Source organism: Oncorhynchus nerka, linkage group LG14 (assembly GCF_034236695.1).
Source record: "Oncorhynchus nerka isolate Pitt River linkage group LG14, Oner_Uvic_2.0, whole genome shotgun sequence".
NCBI classification, from domain to species: domain Eukaryota; kingdom Metazoa; phylum Chordata; class Actinopteri; order Salmoniformes; family Salmonidae; genus Oncorhynchus; species Oncorhynchus nerka.
Genome location: NC_088409.1, coordinates 56375016 through 56398052, shown reverse-complemented (window position 1 = coordinate 56398052; position 23037 = coordinate 56375016). Strand labels below are relative to the sequence as shown.

Here is a 23037-nt window from a genome sequence, read left to right as displayed (position 1 = left end):
TATTTGGTTCCTTCCGGTCTGCTATAGTTGTAAGCATATCATATAACAGAGGCTATTCTCTTCTACCAGTAGGGGAGGCACTAATACAACCTTGTACTTTGTAAATTCACAGAACACGCTTGAAGAACAAGTTTGCTCCTAAATATCAGCAAAGTTATTGTAGTACTAGTGCAGTAATGTAATATCTCTACATAAATTGTAGTTAACTGCTCTTACACAGGCGCCTTGCCCAGTTATGATCATGTGTTATATACAACTGCCATATATTATATTTAGACAATCAATCATAGGCAGTTGACGTACAGTAAAGGGGGTTATAGCTTTCCAGCTGAGTGGAGCTCCTCAGATTCCTAATTAAATGTACCTGAGCTACTTACTGTACTATAACACAAGATAATATATTAGCCAACACCCAAATCACATTCAACAGGCTGCAGATATGATTGATTCCATTGGCTGTCCCTGCCTGTCACCGCAGAAGCATGTGTGGGTCAAACTTGGGAGGCATTTGGAGTTACAGGGGTGAGATGTCATGAACCTGACTGACCCGGATTACCAAAGGCTCCTGTGGCAATCCCATGAGCCACCAAATATAGCTCCTCTTACGGAGGCCAGGGTGACTTTCTCTTACCCAATCTCAAAGGGTGTACACACACTAACTGAATGGAGTTGAAGTTTCTTCCACAGTCCAAATAACTAAAATGCTAAAGTTACCTTTAAAAAAATAATAATAATAAAAATTGCGTATGAAGTATTATGCAGGACAAGGAGACACTCATTGAAGTTCAGTAAATGTATTTATTCATGGCAAACATTAATATTTCACATCTTTAAATTTGTACACTACCTCCAGAGGTTTAACAGTCCTTAACCATGTGTCTTTTCCAACCTGTAGATCAAAGTTAACCAACCAGTAAAAGCTAGCCAGATAGTTTGTCCACAAGTTGTCTTTCACGCAACGATTCAGTACCTCTCCTAGCATTCCTTTCACTCAACCCCAAATAATAAAAAATGCAACCCCTAATTTATACCCGTCAAACTGATTTAGTTTTTCAACTCACTGACAAAAATAAATATATTAGTGAATATATACTCTGTTCAGCAGAACAGCAAGCGGAGCACGGATAAAAGATGTGAACACTTTACGACAACATGAGGATCTAACAAATCCACAGGAGCAAGAGACAAATGAGTTGTTCTAGCAGCAGCAACATTGTCTTTTTTACAGAACATGTTCAAATATACGGTTTACACCAAAGTGCAAATAGGTATGTACTGTATATAGCTTATACTGTATATTCATAATATGTTCTAATTTACTAAGTTCTTGCCAGGTTGAGGCTTTAGAGTATTATGGCACATTTCAAAACATTTCACAGGTCATTCTATATCAACAATAAGTCATGCAAAGTTTACGATACACTAATATATATATATTTGGGTGACCAAAATGTGTAATTAATTTATACGTTAACGTTTGATAACATACATTTAAAAAGCATGACATTCATATTTGTATCAGGATATATGAAAGATAGAATATCTTCACAGCAATGCTCTCAAAGTGTGCTACCATAATCAACATTCTGAAACTGTACATCTCGGTACTCCTATGCCATAGGTCAGTGGTGCTGGGAAATTAAAAGCCTTGTTTGAGAACGAAAGACAACAGCCTGCCAAAACAATGCAGAACACAATGAAAACCAACCAATCAACCAGTGCTTTTCTATCAACTCCCCACAACCCCTTAGGAATGGGTGAATTCTCTCCTCAACAGAGCACCAAAGCAACCTTTCCCACTAATTCTTGCACCAACTGTTAGCATTTTTACATACATGTGTATATTACACACCGAAAGTACAAAACATTAGGGACACCTGCTCTTTCCATGATATAGACTGACCAGGTGAATTATATGATCCCTTATTGATGCAAGTTGTTAAAGGGGAAGAGACAGGTTAAAAAAAATAAAAAATAAGCCTTGAGACATGGATTGTGTATGTGTGCTATTCAGAGGGCAAAACAAAAGATGCAAGTGCCTTTGAAGGGGGTATGGTAGTAGGTGCCAGGCGCACCAGTTTGAGTATGTCAAGAACTGCAATACTGCTGAGATTTTCACGCTCCGGTGTGCATCAACCATGGTCCACCACCCAAAGGACATCCAGCCAACTTGACAACTATGGGAAGCATTGGAGTCAACATGGGCCAGCATCCCTATGGAACGCTTGACACCTTGTAGAGTCCATGCCCGACGAATTGAAGCTGTTCTGAGGGCAAGGGAGGAGGGGGGCATGGATTCCTATCCCTCGTCCGTGTTGCCCTTTCCTCAAATTTCTTCGGCATCTGGGAGACTCCCAAGGATCTTACTCTGGAGTAAGGGCCTCATGCCTCGTTAAAGCTTGGTCCATTAACTTCTGTTAGGGATTCATCTGCAGTTACTCTTAAAACAGATACCCTAGAAGTACGTGGATTTGTTTTTTATTAAATAATTTTGTACATTGAATCATTTTTAAGTTTTACATTTTGGCTTGATTATTGTTTTGTTTTCTTAAAGACAGCGTGATCTTAGGAGGACAAGCAATGTAAGAGAGAAATGTGTGAGAGCACAGTCTACTTCACTTGGCTGTCATCATCTGCACAAACTCTGCAAGGCAGAACAAAACAGGGAGAGAAAAAAATGAGAAGAAATCCACAAGAATAAAGGGCATTCTGTTAACAATGATTATGGCACATTAATAAGATTATTGGAACAAAGTAACATGAGGAATCGAGGTCTTCAATACTATTTTGAATTCAATGAGCAGTGATTCATTAAGATTGTTATGGATAACTCCTTTTATTGCCTTTACTTTCAGCATCAAAGCAAAGAGAAATAAGGCACAACTGACAGGGGCAACAGTGGAAAGACACAAACTTCAGTGAACTCACAGTAGATCTGAGAGGAGGAGCAGGAAGAGGGAGAGAGAGGAGGAAAAAGGAGGACGAGGAAGTGGAGGTTTTAAGAGAATCTTTAGCCCTCTCGTTTTCGCAGATCGGAAGGTACCAGAAAAGTCTTAGAAATACGGTGATATTTAGCACCACCTTGGCTTGCAACAGGCTACGGGGAGCTTCCACCTATCCGTTTCCTTTATATCTGCAAACGCACGAATGGGAGAGGGGAAGGACGTTGAGCTCACCTTCATAGTTGACCTGTCCGTCTCCGTCAATGTCGGCCTCGCGGATCATCTCGTCCACCTCCTCGTCTGTGAGCTTCTCCCCGAGGTTGGTCATGACGTGGCGCAGCTCTGCCGCACTGATGTAGCCATTCCCATCCTACAGGGAGAACAGGCTCATTCAATAGGAAAAGAGAGAAGGCTCTTACATACAGTACTTTGACCTGATCTCATTCTGACAGGTTTAAACAAGGATTTTCTATCAGAACGATCAGTGACATGTCCATCTTCCCTAGCAAACTGGCATTGTAGCAGTAACCAAGGCCCTTCAGGACTGTTGCACAAATGTCCAACAAAAACAATGCCTGACACAATCACACCAGTCACATCCGATCCGTCAATGAGGGTGGAAACCACCAACCGCAATACACACTAAAGTTCAGTCCACACACACCCAAAATCACATGGCTCTGTTTAAAAAGGGGTTGCATTATTCCAGGCTGCACGGAGCAATATAAGCCCAGGCAATGAGCACTCCCCATTAGCTTGTGACTCAGATTTCTGCACTGCAATAATCCCCCATCCTGCATGTGGGTAACGTTATACTCCGCTCCCAACAGACAAAGCCCTTCTCTCAGCAACACAGTTAAGACATAACGATGACGACAAACACTGGATTACATAACATCAGGATGGCAGAGGCGCAGTAGTCCATCCCACTTTCAACATTTAACGTCACATTCTCAGAACATGATGTTTGTTTTTGTTCAATCACTTTGGTGCAATTTTCACAAGTATGTGATACATTTCCACAATTCTAAGCACAAAAATCTAAAACAGACAATCATAATGGCTCAAAACACTAAGCACATTTCCAATTGACGGAGTACAACAATCAAAGGGGACGGTGTGGAGCATACGTACCTTATCAAAGACTCTGAAGGCTTCTCTGATCTCCTCCTCGCTGTCTGTGTCCTTCATCTTCCTCGCCATCATTGTCAGGAACTCTGGGAAGTCGATTGTCCCATTACCTAAGGACGAACAAGACAATCTTCATTTTATGTTTGTGCACACACACACACACTTTATTTCATAATGAGCTGTGTTGAAATTTTTGTCAGTACATTCTGGAATGCGCCCAAAGAGAGATATCATCTTGGCATCGGAGTACACGGGCAGCACCATTGAGGTAATCTCCATTTCTAAGTAATCCATTTTCTTCTTCAATTAAGTCTATGAGTTGGCAAACAAACAAAGGTTGCAAACTACTGCCTAGATGTGTTGTTTGAACAGATATAAAAGCAAAGGTTGCTGATTTACTGCCACCGACAGTTATGGAATGTTTGCTCATGAGTATAATTCATTGACTGATCCCTCTTGATGGAATCATGTGATCATTCCATAACACATATGGAATTCCCACCCAGTTGACTACTTTAAAAATGGTGGAAGCCCTCAATGGCATCACTATAGTCCCCGGTTTCGAATCCAGGCTGAATCACATCCAGCCGTGATTGGGAGTGCCCATAGGGCGGCGCACAATTGGCCTTGCGTCGTCCAGGTTTTGGCCGGAGTAAGTCTTAACTGACTTGTGTTGTATAGCACACTGTATTACTTATACAACTAATATAAGGACAGGACATGAGTAAAAATGAACGTGGGCATTGCTTAATGCGTTTCAAAGGAAGAACATTCCAAGCATTTCAATGTAGGTAAGCTAGGGGGGGATACAGGTGACCTAAAGGGACAAAACTAGAATATCAATACACAACATATTCCTCCCCCTTTACCTTTGATGACTCATAAGGAAAAAGTAAATATTCCCTGTTTTGCCTAGTGTTTTCTTTTTAACATAAGTTCTCCTAATGTAAATAAATGAACTTTTCAGAATAACTTTTTCCAAACTAGGGAAAGAGGGTAGACGACCTCAGTCCCCAGACTTAACCCTGGGGTGTATTCTGCCCCAATGTCTGAGGTTAGTCTGAAATAAATAGTCAACCTGTCAGAGGGTCGTCTTTCTCTTGCAGGGTAATGACGACGTACAGGCGAGTCTACAGTCTCATTATCTCTGAGTCTGAGTGGTGATGGTGTATGCCCAGACGGGGGTGCAACAGTACCCTGCGTATGCACTCTGGAGACTGGAGCACTTTCCACATTTGTAGGTTGCTGCAGTGGATGTTCAGGTGATGGCTCGTAGTCATGGTAAGTCTCCAGTAGCTGATCCTGGTTTGTCGCTTGACATGAGTCATCTCTGAGGTTGGTTCCTGGCAACAGTTGATCCACGTGTCTCCTCCAGATGATGTTTTCCGGTGTGTGAACTGTGTAGGACACAGGCCCTGTTTGTGCGACCACTGTGGCTGGTATCCACTTTGGACCTTTGCAGTAGTTCCGAGCAAGAACTCGCTCTCCAGCCATGAAGCTTCTGTCTTTTGCTTTGCTCAGTCTCTCCACCTGTGCTCGCTGTTGTGTCTGTACAACCCGTTTCGTCTTTGGAGGTCGAGTCACGTGCAAGCTGTCTTTTCATCATGGCTGACGCAGGTGCCACTTTGATTGTAGCGTGGGGGAGTTTTTCTGTAGGTTAACAGGAAGGTGTTTAGACGCCTATTGAGGGAGCCATTCCCTTGTGATGATTTTAAAGCCTGCTTCATCGCTTGGACAAACCTTTCAGCGAGGCCGTTCGTTGCAGGGTGATACGGCGCTGACTTGAGGTGTTAAATTTAATTTGCTTCCATGAATGACCAGAACTCTTCAGACACCAGTTGGGGGCCATTATCACTAACGAGTTGCGTTGGCAAGCCGAAGCGACTGAAGATTGACCGTAGCTCTTCGATGGTTCTCTCCGCTGAGGTGCTCTCCATCACTGACCTCAGGCCATTTGCTGTGTGCGTCAACTACGACTAAGAACATACGATCCTCCAGTGGGCCTGCATAGTCTATGTGGACTCGCTGCCAAGGCTCCTCTGGGATGTCCCATGGGTGGTGGCGCTAGCTGAGGCATGTTCATCTTTTGACATGCAGAACATGACTTGACCTGGTCTTCGATAGCTGCGCACAGACCTGGCCACCAAAAGTAGCTGCGTGCAATCTCCTTCATTCGCACCATGCCACAGTGCCCTGAATGGAGTTCCTCAAGCACCTGCCTTCTCAGTGGCAGCGGTGACTCGAAAACCCCATAGCAAGCATCCAAACTGAACGGTGAGCTCGTTTCTCCTCACTAAGGTTGTAGGCTGTCCGACATCTCTACTTCTTTTCCACGAGTGACAATGTCCACGACCTCAGACATCACTGGATCAGTGTGAGTGAACCTTTTCACTTGGACAAATGTAACTGGAGAGTTGTCACTTCCTTGGAGTAGAAGATTTCAGCCTGGGAGTGCTCAGTGTGTGCGACAGGTAAGGGAAGACTTGAGAGGCCGTCTGCATTGCAGTGCTGCTCAGAACTTCTGTACTTGATATCGTTACTGGTGAGCAGATAACAATAACGCCCATCGCTGCATGCGGTTGGCTGCACACAACGGAATGCCGGTGTGGAGACCAAAGATTGAGGTGAGGGGTCTATGGTCCGTCAGCAGTGTGAATCGTCGGCCAAACAGAAACTGATGAAAAACTCCAAACACAATGGCGAGTGCTTCACGCTCTGTGCATAATTGCTCTCGGCTTTACTTAAGGTCCGTGATGCGAAAGCAATTGGCCTTTCTTCACCTGATGGCATGATGTGAGAGACAACTGCACCAACGCCATAAGGCGATGCACCACATGCCAACTGTAATGGCAAGTTGGGGTCGAAGTGGGTTAGCGCCTCTGACTGAGCTAAGGCCGTTTTCACTTTCTTGAAGGCCTCCTCACATCTGTCTGTCCGCTCCCACTGTTTGGTTTTGTTCAAAAGTTCATGCAGTGGCTTTAACATGTTAGCTAGGTTTGGCACACACTTTGCGTAGTATGTCAGTAGTCCTAAGAATGATCTCAGCTGACTCGCGTTCTGTGGGGATGGAGCTTCCGCAACGGCCTTCACCTTCAATGGCGCCTTGTGGAGCCCCGAACTGTCGATGACGTGGCCCAGGTACTCAACAGAAGGCCGGAAAAACTTGCAGGTGTCCTTCTGGACCCTCAAACCGTACGCCTCCAATATCTGTAGTGTAGCGTTCAGGTTTCTCAGGTGCTCCTGCTCGTCTTTGCCGGTCATGAGTAGATCGAGGTAACATTGGACCCCAGTGAGCCCGCTCAGTATCTGGTCCATAGCTCACTGAAACAAGGCCGGAGCTGAGGTGATTCCAAAAGGAAGCCTCCAGTACCTGTACAGTCCTTTGTGAGTCACTATGGTCAACAGTTCTTGTGACTCTTGGTCCACATGCATCTGTAGATGTAGACTTATGTCAGGCCTATCTTACTGAATGTTTGTCCTCCAGCTAAACCAGAAAATAGGTTGTCAATGAGGGGTAGTGGATATTTTTCAGCAGTCAAGACTGGGTTAATGGTGACTTTGAAATCACCACAGAGTCAGTCTGAGTGATCCATCTTTTTTCATGACTGGAACAATGGGTGTAGCCCATTCACTAACATTCCCTGGAGCCAAGACTCCACTCTCGACTAGTCTGTTTAGCTCAATTTCAACATCTGGTTTTATGGCGTATGGGACAGGTCTAGCATTGAAGCATTTTTGGCTTGCTGTCTGGTTTCACTGTCAGTTTAACTGTTATGTCCTTCATACTGCCAAGTTCTCCTTTGAACACATCCGCGTGTTTCCTCAATATCCCTTGTAGGTTTGTGTTCTCTTTTGCAACCATGTGAATTTCCTGCCAGTTGAATTTGATCTTTTCCAGCCATGTGAGTCCTAGCAATGCTGGATGGTTGCCTTTCACAATGTAGAGTGGTAGCTTTACCTTGTTTGTTGTGCTCCACTGTAACAATCACGCTTCCTCTCACTGGAACAATCTCACCAGTGTGTGTTTTCAGCGTCATCTTTGTGGGCTGTAGTGTAAGGGGATGTAGTTTCTCCTTGTATACAGCCTCAGACAGCAAAGATATGGCTGCTCCAGTGTCCACTTGCATCCGTACTGCGTTTCCATCCAGTAGCGGTGTCACCCATTAGCCGTATCCATTGTCTGAAATCGACATAACATGCAAAGATTCTCCCCCTTCATTTTATGCACTCTTTTTGAACTTCCTGAAGTCCCTTTTCCTTTGTTCAGTACTTTTGTTTGATTGTGTCTTTTTGTTTTTCTCTGCACGTTCAATGTGACCCATTTTTCCACAACTTCTGCAGTGTAAGTCTTTGCACCAACACTCCTCTGCTTGGTGACCTGGTTTCCCACAGCGACAGCATGGCTTCCCACCTCCTGCCTTGTTTTTTAACCACGTAGACACCTTATGCACTTTAGTCGAAGCACTTAGCTGTTGTGCGTCTTTATTTGCCATTTCCATTGACGTACTCACTTCTATTGCTCTCTGCAATGTTAAGTCACTCTCAGTCAAAAAGGCGTTTCTGGATTGCCTCGCTGCGCATGCCACACACTAACCTATCACGTATAGTGTCACTCATTGATCTCCCAAATTTACAGTGTTCAGATAAGTTGTTTCAATACAGCCACAAACTGTGAGATTGATTCCCTCTCATCTTGATTTCTCTTATGAAACCAGAATCTCTCTGCGATTATCAGTGGTTTGGGAGAATAATGTCCTTTTAAGGTAGCCACAATTTCATCATATGCTTTATCACCTTGTTTTACAGGCATTACTTGGCTGCGCAGTAGATTGAATGTTTTTCCTCCCATAACAGTCAAAAAATGTTGGCACAACAACTTCTGCTTTAATTCCATTTGCCAACACAAAGAACTCCAACGTTCTGTGTAAGAACTCCATTGTTCCACAGATTCAAATGTTCCTATATTTCCAATCAATGCAGACATTTTCGGTTTATTTTTCTTTCTCACACTTTTCAGATGGTCCCAGACCCCTTTTATTTCTTTTAACTCACTCAGACTTCACTTTCTCCCGCAGCAAAACTCTTCATATCCCTCGAGGCTCTCGTTGCCGTGACTAGCATCACTCGACTGGCTAGCTCCGCGTTTTGTTTGCGTCTTTCTACGGCGAAAAAAAAATAATACAAATTTACCTCAGACTTTCTGCCAAAGATGAGCACAAACGTGAGAACGTTTCTTCCTCGTCGCCAGTTGTTGTATAGCACACTGTATTACTTATACAACTAACAGGACATGAGACGGGAGTAGAAATTAACGTGGGCATTGTTAAATGCATTTCACAGGAAGAACATTCCAAGCACTTCAACGTAGGTAAGCAAGGGGGGGGGTTACAGGTGCCCTAAAGGGACAAAACTAGAATATCAATACACAACAACTTGTCTAGTTAAAAAAAAAAACTTTACCTTTATTTATGAGAATCATCATTCACCTTTTGTGAATTTGGAAGCATTTATGTAATCAAAAACAAGCACATACAGGCTTCAAATTTTTTACTGTCATGTTAACTGACTGAGGAAAATGTATAAGATCCCCTAAGCCTGTGTTGACCTTATTATCTGCATTTATCCCAAAACCCCATTCATTTCCACCATAGACTGGCTGAGCGAACCAAAAAGGTAAGTAATTTCTAGTTTTAGGACTACAAGCTGGCGAGCTCTATGTCCATGCCAAAAATGGGTTTTATCCATCTAGAGTCCTCCAACTCTATGGGTGAGCCTTTGTTGTGGTTGGAAACGATGGATGGTTGAAATGCGATCCACCATGAAACCAGAGCCATGGTGCCATCCAGGTCGGACAGCAGGTAGCCTAGCGGTTAACCTCTTGCTCCTACCTGACACGCAGGCGTCCCATCTAGACATCTGGAAATGCGCTACGCTAAATGCTAATAGTACTAGTTAAAACTCAAACGTTCATTAAAATACACATGCAGGGTATTGAATTAAAGCTACACTCGTTGTGAATCCAGGCAACAAGTCAGATTTTTAAAATGCTTTTCGGCGAAAGCATGAGAAGCTATTATCTGATAGCATGTAACACCCCAAAAGACCCGCAGGGGACGTAAACAAAATAATTAGCATAGTCGGCGCTACACAAACCGCACAAATAAAATATAAAACATTCATTACCTTTGACCATCTTCTTTGTTGGCACTCCTAGATGTCCCATAATCACTATTGAGTCTTTTTTTCGATTAAATCGGTCCATATATAGCCTAGATATCGATCTATGAAGACTGTGTGATAAACGGAAAAAAATAGCGTCTTATAACGTAACGTCATTTATTAAAATGAAAAAAGTCGACGATAAACTTTCACAAAACACTTCGAAATACTTTTGTAATGCAACTTTAGGTATTAGTAAACGTTAATAAGCGATCAAATTGATCACGAGACGAAGTATATTCTATAGGGGTACATCTGGAAATAATGTCCGGGTAAATCTCAACCAAAATATCCGGTCCGAGACCTGAAGAAATGGGCTGCCTCTTCTTCGTTTGACCAAGAAACAAATCGTAGGCAAATGACAAGACTGTTGACATCGTGTGGAAGCTGTAGGAATTGCAATCTCGCCTCCAGGTAATTTGCTTTCCCATAGACAATACATGCAAGTGGCGCATTGATATATTTTTCCATTTTCAGTGATCAGATTTTCCTGCACTTTTCGATGAAACGCACGTTCTGTTATAGTCACAGCCGTGATTTAACCAGTTTTATAAACGTCTGAGTGTTTTCTATCCACACATACTAATCATATGCATATACTATATTCCTGGCCTGAGTAGCAGGGCGCTGAAATGTTGCGCGATTTTTAACAGAATGTTAGAAAAAGTAGGGGGTAGGAGTAACAGGTTAAGGGCCAGTAATTATGCAGTGTGTGTGTCACCATTCATCCACTATGTGAAAGGGGTCAGCCTTGTTAGGTTCTGACCATACTTGTGCATGCGTGTCAGCACGTCAGTGTGTGTCATTGTACACATCTCTCTAATCTTACCATCGGCGTCCACCTCGTTGATCATGTCCTGTAGCTCTGCCTCAGTAGGGTTTTGTCCCAGAGAGCGCATGACAGTGCCCAGCTCCTTGGTGGTGATGGTGCCATCGCCGTCCTTGTCGAACAGTGAGAAGGCCTCCTTGAACTCTGAATAAGCAAACAGGGAACAGTGTGGGATTGGTGGAAATGCCTATATTGGCTATGTCAATAGTCTACATGGTCTTTCTATCCTCGTCTCCTTTCCTTCATCTGCACTGATGTGAGAGAACTGGACAGCTAAGGGCAAATTCCCAGGATGCGTTCAACATACTGATTTCACCCAATTTTTAGATCTGTGCAGATGAAGAAAAAGGAGAAAAAAAACACCTCTTACTAAGAATGGTAGGTACAAGATTAGCAGCAGCAGTACAAACTAACAGGCAGAGTAGCCTAAATGTTGGCCACTACCATGAGGATCCATGACTAAGCACCCACACTATCTGGCCAACCAACAGGAACTCAAATCACTTTGACTAACTGGGATTGGATTGAAGAGCTTTGAAAGGACAGAACCTCACTGTTCAGGGTTAGGGATTGTACTTACCAGCAATCTGCTCCTCAGTCAGTTGGTCAGCCTGTGAAGACGAGAGGAAGCAAGAGTGAGAGTTGTCCACGGCCCCAAACATATTATAGCCTGAGGTAAATTAAGCCACAATCACCTAATGGCTGCTCTTTTACTCCTGTGTGTAACCATACCTGCCCACTGGATTCGCATGAGACCAGATGAAATGACAGTGATACTTTCACCCCTATAACCTCAGTGCTCACAGGAGTAGCATAATGTTGTTCCTACACATGTTTACATGCACACCGTTATACCATTATTATTCGGGATACTCAAGTATTCTGTTTGAGTTGACGCATACAGTACCATTTTAAAAAGTCTGGACACACAGACTCAAGAGCTTCTTTATTTTTACTATTTTCTACAGTAGAATAATTTCTCTCAACCAGCTGCACCCGGAATGCTTTTCCAATAGTCTTGAAGGAGTTCCCACATATGCTGAAAACTTGTTGGCTGATTTTTCTTCACTCCGTGGTCCAACTCATCCCAAACCATCTCAATTGGGTTGATGTCGGGTGATTTTGGAGGCCAGGTCATCTGATGCAGCACTCCATCACTCTCCTTGGTCAAATAGCCCTTACACAGCCTGGAGGTTGGGTCATAGTCCTGTTGAAAAACAAAATGATGGGACTAAGCGCAAACCAGATGGGATGGCATATCGCTGCAGATGAGCCATGCTGGTTAATTGTGCCTTGAATTCTAAATAAATCCCAAGTGTCACCAGCAAAGCACACCCACACCTCCATGCTTCACGGTGGGCACCACACACGCGGAGATCATCCGTTTACCTACTCTGCATCTCAAAAGGACTCAAATTTGGATAGATTCCCACCGGTCTAAATGTTCATTGCTCGTGTTTCTTAGCTCAAGCAAGTCTCTTATTGGTGTCCTTTAGTAGTGGTTTCTTTGCAGCAATTCGACCATGAAGGCCTGATTCCCACAGTCTCCTCTGAACTGTTGAGATGTTTCTGTTACTTGAACTCTGAAGCATTTATTTGGTCTGCAATTTCTGAGGCTGGTAACTAATGAACTTATCCTCTGCAGCAGAGGTAACTCTGGGTATTCCTTTCCTGTGGTGGTCCTCATGAGAGCCAGGATCATCATAGCGCTAGGTTTTTGTGACTACTCTTGAAAAACATTTCAATGTTTGAAATTTTCCAGATTGACTGACCTTCATGTCTTAAAGTAATGATGTACCGTCGTTTCTCTTTGCTTATTTGAGCTGTTCTTGCCATAATATGGACTGGTTTTTTTTTTAACCAAAAAGGGCTATATACACTGTATACCAGTAGATAGCCCTATACCTTGGTCACAACACAACTGATTGGCTCAAACACATTAAGGAAAGAAATTCCACAAATGAACTTTTAACAAGGCACACCTGTTAATTGAAATGCATTCCAGGTGACTCATGAAGCTGGTTGAGAGAATGCCAAGCATGTGCAAAGCTGTCATCAAGGCAAAGGGTGGCTACTTTGAAGAATCTCAAATATGTTGATTTGATAAACACTTTTTTGGTTACTACATGATTCCATGTGTTATTTCATAGTTTTGATGTCTATACAAAAACGTTTACATTGTAGAATAATAGTGAAAAGAATGAGAAACCCTGGAACGAGTAGGTTTGTCCTTACTTTTGGCTGGTACTGTATGAACATATCCGGTCCTGGTTGAGAAATATGCCGATATTAAGACAGGATACTGTGGCATGTAAAACATCTTATGCCGTTTACGGTTGTTTTTCGTGGTTTGCGCAGGCTCAGTTCCAAATATCATGGGTGTTGAGTGATCTTGAGTTCATCTGTCAAACAAATCACTTCAAAAAAGTAGGCTCCCCACAGTTAGATCCACCATAATTCATTTTGCTGATATTCTGCACTTTCACCCCTAAATTTCTGCTTATAATTTGACATTTGGCAGGCCATTTGTTTGTCAACTGTAGTTAGGCTGTGACAGAAGAGAAGGTGCATGTATCTAGACTAAACACAGTAGAGCTCACCAGAATAATGTCTTACATAGAATGGATGCATTAGTAATCTAGTTAACACCAATAAAGTTGTCTGTTTTGTTTAGGGACCGGGGGAGGGGGGCGCAATTACTCCAAAACAGTGGAACGATTGGTCCTGTGCAAAATGTAATCAGTTTGATCAATTCTAAGGAAATTAAAAGTTGAGAAAACAATGCATGTCTTCAGTTGCATATTTTATGTGGTTGAAATACTGTGTGCTTGCCTACGTGTCAAGATAACATGTCTCAAGAGATGCTGAAAGAAAGAAAACCAATTTCTCCACTCCTGTTCGAGTCAAAATTAACATTTATTGTATAAATTTTACTGCAAGAAATGCATAATTTGCAGGAGTTGATTTAAGGACTGGCTCCTTTTTTTCAATTTTCACCTAAAATCACATACCCAAATCTAACTGCCTGTAGCTCAGGCCCTAAAGCAAGGATATGCATATTATTGGTACCATTTGAAAGGAAACCCTTTGAAGTTTGTGGAAATGGGAAAGGAATGTAGGAGAATAACACACAATAGATCTGGTAAAAGATAATACAATCATCTTTGTAATGCAAGAGAAAGGCCATCATGTATTATTCCAGCCCAGGTGCAATTTAGATTTTGGCCACTAGAAGCAGTAGTATATGTGCAACGTTTTAAGTATTAACTTCAGGATTGGTGGGCCCCTGCGGGACAGTTGCGCAAACGTAGGCGAATGCGATTAGCATCAGGTTGTAAGTAACAAGAACATTTCCCAGGATATTACAGTGAAATAATGTTATTGTTTGAGGAGAGTGCACAGTTGTTCTTAATAAACAAATTGGGCACATTTGGGTCTTGATACATTTTGAACAGAAATACAATGGTTAATTTGATCAGTTTAATACATTGCATTCAGAAAGTATTCAGACCCCTTGACTTTTTCCACATTTTGTTACAGCCTTAGTCTCAAAATAATTAAATTGTTTCCCCCTTCCGCATCAATGTACACACAATACCCCATAATGACCAAGCAAAAACAGGTTTAGACATTTTTGCACGACAGGTTGCCTAGTGGATAGAGCATCGGACTAGTAACCGAATGGTTGCAAGATCGAATCCCCGAGCTGACAAGGTAAAAATATGTCGTTCTGCCCCTGAACAAGGAGGTGAACCCCTGTTCCTAGGCAGTCATTGAAAATAAGAATTTGTTCTTAAAAAAAACACACAAAAAAAAAACTGAAATGACATTTACATAAGTATTCAGACCCTTTACTCAGTACTTTGTTGAAGCACCTTTGGCAGTGATTACAGCGAGTAGTCTTGGGGATAACGCTACAAGCTTGGCACACCTGTATTTGGGGAGTTTTTCCTCCTCCTCTGCAGACCCACTCAAGCGCAGTCAGGTTGGGTGGGGAGCTTCAGAGATGTTTGATCGGGTTCAAGTCTGAGCTCGGGTCTGGCTGGGCCACTCAAGGACATTGAGATTTGCCCCAAAGCCACTCCTGAGTTGTCTTGGCTGTTTGCTTACAGTCATTGTCTTGTTGGAAGGTGAACCTTCGCACCAGCCTGAGGTCCTGAGGGCTCTGGAGCAGGTTTTCATCAAGGATCTCGCAATACTATGCTCCCTTCATCTGTCCTTCAATCCTGACTAGTCTCCCAGTCCCTGCCGTTGAAAAACATCCCCACAGCATGATGCTGCCACCACCATGCTTTGCCTTAGGGATGGTTCCAGGTATCCTCCAGACGTGACACTTGGCATTCAGGCCAAAGTGTCCAATCTTGGTTTCATCAGACCAGAGAATCTTGTTTCTCAATTCCAAATGTGCTGTCATGTGCCTTTTACTGAGGAGAGGCTTCCGTCTGGTCACTCTACCATAAAGATCTGATTGGTGGAGTGCTGCAGAGATGGGAGAACCTTCCAGAAGGGCAACCATCTTCACAGAGGAACTCTGGAGCTCTGTCAGAGTGACCATCGGGTACTCTGTCACCTCCCTGACAAAAGCCTTTCTCCCCCAATTACTCAGTTTGGCCGGGCGGGCAACTCTAGGAAGAATTGAGTTTGAATACACATACTAACCGCAGTATTTGTGAATTGAGTATATATTATGCTTATTGGTCATAGTATGCCAAAAGGTCCTGTATGTCGTACTAAATTCACCAAAATACGAAGTATACATGAAGTGTACACTATTCTGTGCTTATAAGGACCATAATGCAATTCATCAGAAAATGGGCATGGCTTCACAACATTTTCAGATTTGAAGAAAATGGCAGAAAATATTAGGGCTGTTCGATAAATCAATAATTAGAGGTAAATTCTTCCCTCAATAACAATATAAAAACATTTAGATTCATTTTCGATAATGTCGATATAGAATAACTAGGAGCAGCAGGAACGTGCGGAGAAGTGACAATATGCACGTGGAGAGGTATAGCCCACTAAAAACCACTTAGCACCTTGAGTTATGGAGTAGCCACTATTAACCACCAAAAATGAGTGATGTAGGCAAAAACAGTGGCAGTGATAGCCATGGAGAAGGAGCAGCTTCCAACAAAGAAATGATTGATAAGGGTTAAACTGTTTCAGTAATTTGGAAGTGGTTTGGCTTTTTGAAGTCCGACAAATATTCAGTGCAAATTGTGCCGTAGACAGGTGGCAACGAAGTCTGGTAGTACGACAAACCTTTTTCAACATCTGAAGCAAAATCACTCTTTGGAACATGCAGGAAGTTTGAGTTTGCGCCACGGTATTGATAAACGCCCCTCAAGCATCAGCCAATCTTGGGATGTTTGCCCAAAACAGTCAACACTGACAGCATTGATGCCCTTACAAGCAAACATCAAAAAGACATCACAAATGCTATTATGCATTGCATTGCTAAGGACATGCTACCAATTAACACAGTCAAAGAGGAAGGTTTCAAGAGGCTTATCAATTTAATTGACCCCAGGTACGTGCTCCCTGGCCGCAAACAGGGAACAATTTTGCTTTAAGTATATATTTTTTTGCTCAAATATATATATTTTTAAATGTAACCTTTAACTAGGCAAGTCAGTTAATAACAACTTATTTACAATAACGGCCTATCAGGGAACAGTGGGTTAACTGCTTTGTTCAGGGGTAGAACGACAGATGTTTACCTTGTCAGCTCAGGGATTCGATATAGCAACCTTTTAGTTACTGCCCCATCGCTCTAACCACAGTTTGTTCAGGCATTCTTGAGTTTGAAGCAGATATGCACCTTTTAAACAATGATTAGTATCGTGATAATTATCGTTATCAATGGGGGGGGGAGTGATAATTTATTTGCCCTAGAAATTATGCAGTCGAAATCCGACGAGAGAAGGCACAAATTCATTGCTTTAACTAATTATGACAAATGTTCTGAAAATTTGGAGCAATGTAATAAAGGAATGATTTAAAATTAGTTACGTTATGTTGGTTGACAATTTGTTAGTTACGCTAGCCGTACGAACGGCAAAGCATTACAGCAGTATGTTAGCTAGTTACCTAACGTTAGTTGGTTACTAATACCTCGAACTTGCCAAGCAGTATATTAACTAACTACGCAACGTTTGACTTGATTATTCACATCATTCTTAGCTAAGTGGTATTGTCGTTGTGCATGTCAATGGACATTGTTAATTCTGGCCATCTACTCCGATTTTAGAGCACTCTTGAACAGAGTAACTGCTAAATTTACGAACGCTCAACACCCGTTGAATATGGCCAGTGTCAGCAAAAAAATGTTTTTTGCCAGCAGCACAGTTAGTCACTAACGCTCTGTATAACCAGCTCTGATAGGGTGAGTAAAATAGTCGGAGTAAAGTGTTCTCATTTGTGTCTGGAAGTAGATAGCTTGGGTGATTGACTGCTGTTGAACGCTCAGATCAACCCTACCCTTCGGCCAGTGTGCGCTCTGAATGCTCCAAGAGTGAAACACAGACAAAATGACATCGCTCTGGATTTATGAACACCCAGAGCGCACTCTGGCACTCCAGACTGAATTTACGAACACACCCGAAATCGTAAAATGTTTAGCTAACAAGCTAGCAAGATGTTGAATTGCAACAGCATCAACTTCCAGTAGACAGACAAAGCTCTAGTACGCTCAACTGAAAAGCTACTGTTTACAGTATACTAATAGTATGTAGTATATACTCATTAAGTATGTAGTATGGGTATTTGAACACAGCTTTGGTGGTTCCAAACTCCTTTCATTTTTTGGTACCCTTCCCCAGATCTGTGCCTCAACACAATCCTGTCTCGGAGCTCTACAGACAATTCCTTTGACCTCATGGCTTGGTTTTTGCTCTTACATGCACTGTCAACTGTGGGATGTTTTATAAAGAGAGGTGTGTGCCTTTCCAAATCAAGTCCAATCAATTGAATTTACCACAGGTGGACTCCAATCAAGTTGTAGAAACATCTCAAGGAATTTTGAGTATCATAGCAAAAAGGTCTGAATACTTACACAACCGTTCAAAAGTTTGGGGTCACTTAGAAATGTCCTTGTTTTCCATGAAAACATATATGAAATATAGCCAAGACGTTGACAAGGTTAAAAATAATGATTTTTTAAATTGAAATAGTAATTGTGCCCTTCAAACTTTGCTTTCGTCAAAGATTCCTCCATGTGCAGCAACTACAGCCTTGCAGACCTTTGACATTCTAGTTGTCAATTTGTTGAGGTAATCTGAAGAGATTTCACCCCATGCTTCCTGAAGCACCTTCCACAAGTTGGATTGGCTTGACGGGCACTTCTTACGTACCATACGGTCAAGGGTTGAGATCCAGTGACTGTGCTGGCCACTCCATTATAGACAGAATACCAGCTGACTGCTTCCTCCCTAAATAATTATTGCATAGTTTGGAGTTGTGCTTTGGGTCATTGTCCTGTTGTAGGAGGAAATTAGCTCCAATTATGTACCGTCCACAGGGTATTGCATGGCGTTGCAAAATGGAGTGACGGGGATCTTGAAGGAGGAAGGCTTTAACCCTGTACAAATCTCCCACTTTACCAACACTAAAGCACCCCCAGACCATCACATTGCCTCGACCATGCTTGACAGATGGCGTCAAGCACTCCTCCAGCATCTTTTCATTTTTTCTGCATCTCACAAATGTTCTTTGTGATCCAAACACCTCAAACGTTGATTTGTCTGTCCATAACACTTTCTAACACATCTTCCTCTGTCTGTTCTTTTGCCTGTCTTAATCTTTTCTTTTTATTGGCCAGTCTGAAATATGGCTTTTCTTTGCAACTCTGCCTAGAAGGCCAGCATCCCGGAGTCAACTCTGCACTGTTGACATTGAGACTGGTGTTTTGCAGGTAGTATTTAATGAAGCTTCCAGTTGAGAACTTGTGAGGCGTCGGTTTCTCAAATTAGACACTCAAATGTACTTGTCCTCTTGCTCAGTTGTGCTACCACTCCTCTTTCTATTCTGGTTAGAGCCAGTTTGCACTGTTCTGTGAAGGGAGTAGTACACAGCGTTGTACGAGATCTTCAGTTTCTTGGTAATTTCTCACATGGAATAGCCTTCATTTCTCAGAACAAGAATAAACTGACGAGTTTCAGAAGAAAGGTCTTTGTTTCTGGCCATTTTGAGCCTGTAGTTGAACCCACAAATGCTGGATGCTCCAGATACTCAACTAGTCTAAAGAAGGCCAGTTTTATTGCTTCTTTAATCAGACAAATAGTTTTCAGCTGTGCTAACAATTGCAAAATGGTTTTCTAATGATCAATTAGCCTTTTAAAATGACAAACTTGGATTAGCTAACACAACGTGCCAGTGGAACACAGGAGTGATGGTTGCTGATAATGGGCCTCTGTACACCCATCAAACAAAAAATAATAATCTTATCATTTCCAGCTATAAGTCATTTACAACATTAACAATGTCTACACTTTATTTCTGATCAATTTTATGTTATTTTAACAAACAAAAAAATGGTTCTCTTTCAAAACAAGGACATTTCTAAGTGATCCAAACTTTTGAATGGTAGTCTATGTAAATAAGCTAGTTCTGTTTTTTATTTTCAATACATTTGCAAAAATTTCTAAAAACCTGTTTTCACCTTGTCATTAAGGAGTATTGTGTGTAGATTGAGGGGAAACAATTCGATCAATTTTAGAATAAGGCTGTAACGTAACAAAATGTGGAAAAAGTCAAGGGTTTGAATACTTCCCGAATGCACTTTATTATATAAAGCCAGACGTGAGAAGTTATAGGCCTACAATCAGTGTCCATATCTCTGTTAGGATTCTATTTAACCCATATGAATATTCTGTTCAGTCATGGATACAGGGATACTCGTGAGTGGGATATTAAAATGTGCATCTAAACAGCTTATCCCAAATAAGACCTTAAGCAGGATATGAGCTACTATCCGGAATACTGTGCGTATGTCAACATGGTCACTAATTTCAGGCCGGTTAGCGGTTTCCTGCCAATTAGACCTATATCTAGTACATAACATAACATTTCAAATCAAATCCAGGTCTATTAGTCTCATACACAGATTTGCAGGTGCATGGAAATGCTTGTGTTTCTAGCTACAACGGTGCAGTAATACCTAGCAAAAAATAAATACACACATAATCCATTCAAATAAAGAAATATCAGAACGAGCGAAGTCTGAGACCATCAGTTGAGGACGAGGTCTTATCAGGCCTGTGAGTCAGTCAACCAGCATATTTCAGGCTGAGGAAGTGTGATGAGGGTTGGGTATAAATACACCTCAGTACGCCTGCTATAATTAGAGCGGCACGAACAGGGTCGCCAATGTAGCACACTGACTATTACCACCTATGTTGCTTTTTGTGGGTCTTCGTCATCATACATATATCGTTTATTGCTTGAGTGAAAGTGTGCATACCAGTGAAAGTGTGCGCGACCCCCCCACACACACAAAACAACAGGTTAGTGTGCACGTAGCCGACAGAAAGGGGCACACAGACAGTGTTTCCTCCGACACATTGGTGCTTCTGGCCTACGGGTTAAGCGAGCAGTGTGTCAAGAAGTGGGGCTTGGCAGGGACGCGTTTCAGAGAACACATGGCTCTCGACCGTTGCCTCTCCCGAGTCCGTAGGGGAGTTGCAGCAATAAGATAAGACTAACTGCCAATTGGATATCACGAAAAGGGGCAAAAATACAACAACTAAAAATCATATGATTCTGTGTTTTGCACATGTTCATTACAGTTAAAGAATTTAGCCTAGGACACAGTGCTTTGCTCTATCTCAGTGAGTCATCAGGATGAGAGGGGGAAGGAAAGGGCAGCAAGCAGACTGCAGCGCATTCTATCCATGCAGAGGGTGGAGGAATCAAGCAGTGGTTGAGGAGCATTTACAAGGCCGTGTCAAACACCAAATGGCTCAGGAAAACAGTGTTGCATTTGAGCAGTATTGAGATCCCATGTAACGTTACTATACTGTGCGATTATGTACAGTCCTGGTTAAAGGCTGTTCATTCCATATTCACTGTGGTGGTAAAGTGGTGCTGCCTCATTTTTGGGGGCAGATGGCAAGATATTCAGATTTGCAATTGTGTCTTATCCTTTGGTGCAAAACAAACCCACCATGAATAATAGATTTAGCTCCAAGGCCTTTCGTTCCGCAAAACAGCAATTATGAGGGATAAAGCAGAGCATAGGAGGACAAGCCTTCGTTTGTCACAAGGTCTTTTAGTGTCTCCCATTTTTTGCAGAAGCATGCACTGCGGATCCCGTGTCAGTATACTGCACCAACCATGTGGTTCAATGCAGAGGGGAGGAATGCGTGTGGTAGAGGGGCGAGAAAGAAGGGGTGGCAAACGAAGATCATTCACGAACAGCAGACTGCGGATCAACGTGGTGGTGCAATACGCAACACCATGACGAAAGACTCAAATATCGCATCGCTATTGCCATCTCAATTTGCGCAACAAGTATTACTAGCTATATCATATTGCCAGCTAGCTATGTAATTGGAAACATGACAACACAGGTTCGCTTGTTGCGCACAAACTATCAGCTTGCCTTGGGACAGTACAATCTCGGCATTGTTCATTGCAAAATAAAAATTAACTGGCTCATGCCTACATAGCTAACGTTGAATGAAAACAATTATTTAGATGGCTAGCTAAGCAGCCAACTAATACTACCGATTAAGTTAATTCAATTAGCAGTGTGTTTGGGTTTTATTACATCAAACAGCGCTATGCTTCTGCCTTAACCACCACGCCCACTCACCATTAGTACCCCCAACCCCGATAAGCGAAACCAATGACCTTAACTAGCTAACAGTATGTTAAATTAACCATGGCTAACGTTAATCAGTGCCTCATACGTTTTGCATTGGCAAGGAATACGTGACCACAATCAAGCATGTTCTTATATTGTCTGTCATAACTCCGTATGAGCTTGGCCAACTGCAAGTTATTGCATCCCAACGTCAAGCCAACAGCCCGGTCAGGTGGTGATATCAACAGTTGAGCTGCCAGACCGACAAAACTTTTTTCAGTCACACCTTATTTAGCTAGCTAGTTTACGGATAGCGAGCTCGTTATAACTATAGGCGTTGCTCGAACCCAATACGAATGCATGTTAGCGAGATAGCATACGCTTGGCTTTGTCTGTGGGTTGAATGAGTGCAGCAAGCTAGCTAGCAAAACGGTGGCTATTACTCACCATTTTATTCTTCGCACTTCGACAATTTCAATGACTAAATAGTCAACGTCCCCCTCGTGGCTGGCAAAACAACTGTGTCCAACGTATGTATCGTTGTTTAGTGCTGAAAAACAATTCGCTAGAGGTATTCAGTCCCTTCTCTGCGAAGTTGCCCGGAAACACTAGGGACCGCGTCACTGACGATGTGGCCTCATTTGCACTATATCGCTCCGCGAAGTGACATCTTTCTTCACCCCCCTCCGACGAACCTGCCAATCTTAAAACTGCACACCACAAATGCGTCAGAATATAATAATCTATTCGCTTTATATTGATCACTGCACTCACTGAAATTGCCTAGCACGGTCCCCTGTTACTCATCAAACAACAAAGGCATTGTACTACGTGCACGAATCGCGCAGAGATACTGCAGGATTCTGTTTGACGATAAGCAGACGCGCCCATATTTCAGTCTATCGAAGCGGTGAACATACAATATTTGAAATGGATATACATTGTCAAGCTCTTATTTTTGATCAAGTATGACCACAGAGGTGTAATGAGATGAGCTTCAACTAAGCCAATGTAACGCAGATCCTTATTGGTCCAGAGAAACGGTTAGAAAAGTACCCGATTTTGTAATTGGCTGGTTGTAAACTGCATTGCGCCAAATTGGATGTATA

The 23037-nt window shown here is 42.4% G+C and overlaps 1 protein-coding gene across 1 annotated transcript; it reads right to left on the bottom strand.

Moving 5' to 3' along the window:
- Window positions 1-778: 778 nt before the first annotated feature.
- Window positions 779-22804, bottom strand: LOC115141455 (calmodulin-1). Its single transcript, XM_029680335.2, has 6 exons — window positions 22376-22804; window positions 11702-11732; window positions 11122-11265; window positions 4077-4183; window positions 3177-3312; window positions 779-2644 (listed from the first exon to the last, which is right to left on the bottom strand). Exons 1-6 carry the CDS (start codon window positions 22376-22378, stop codon window positions 2616-2618), a joined length of 450 nt encoding a protein of 149 aa, XP_029536195.1. The 5' UTR covers window positions 22379-22804; the 3' UTR covers window positions 779-2615.
- Between the last annotated feature and the right edge of the window lie 233 nt (window positions 22805-23037).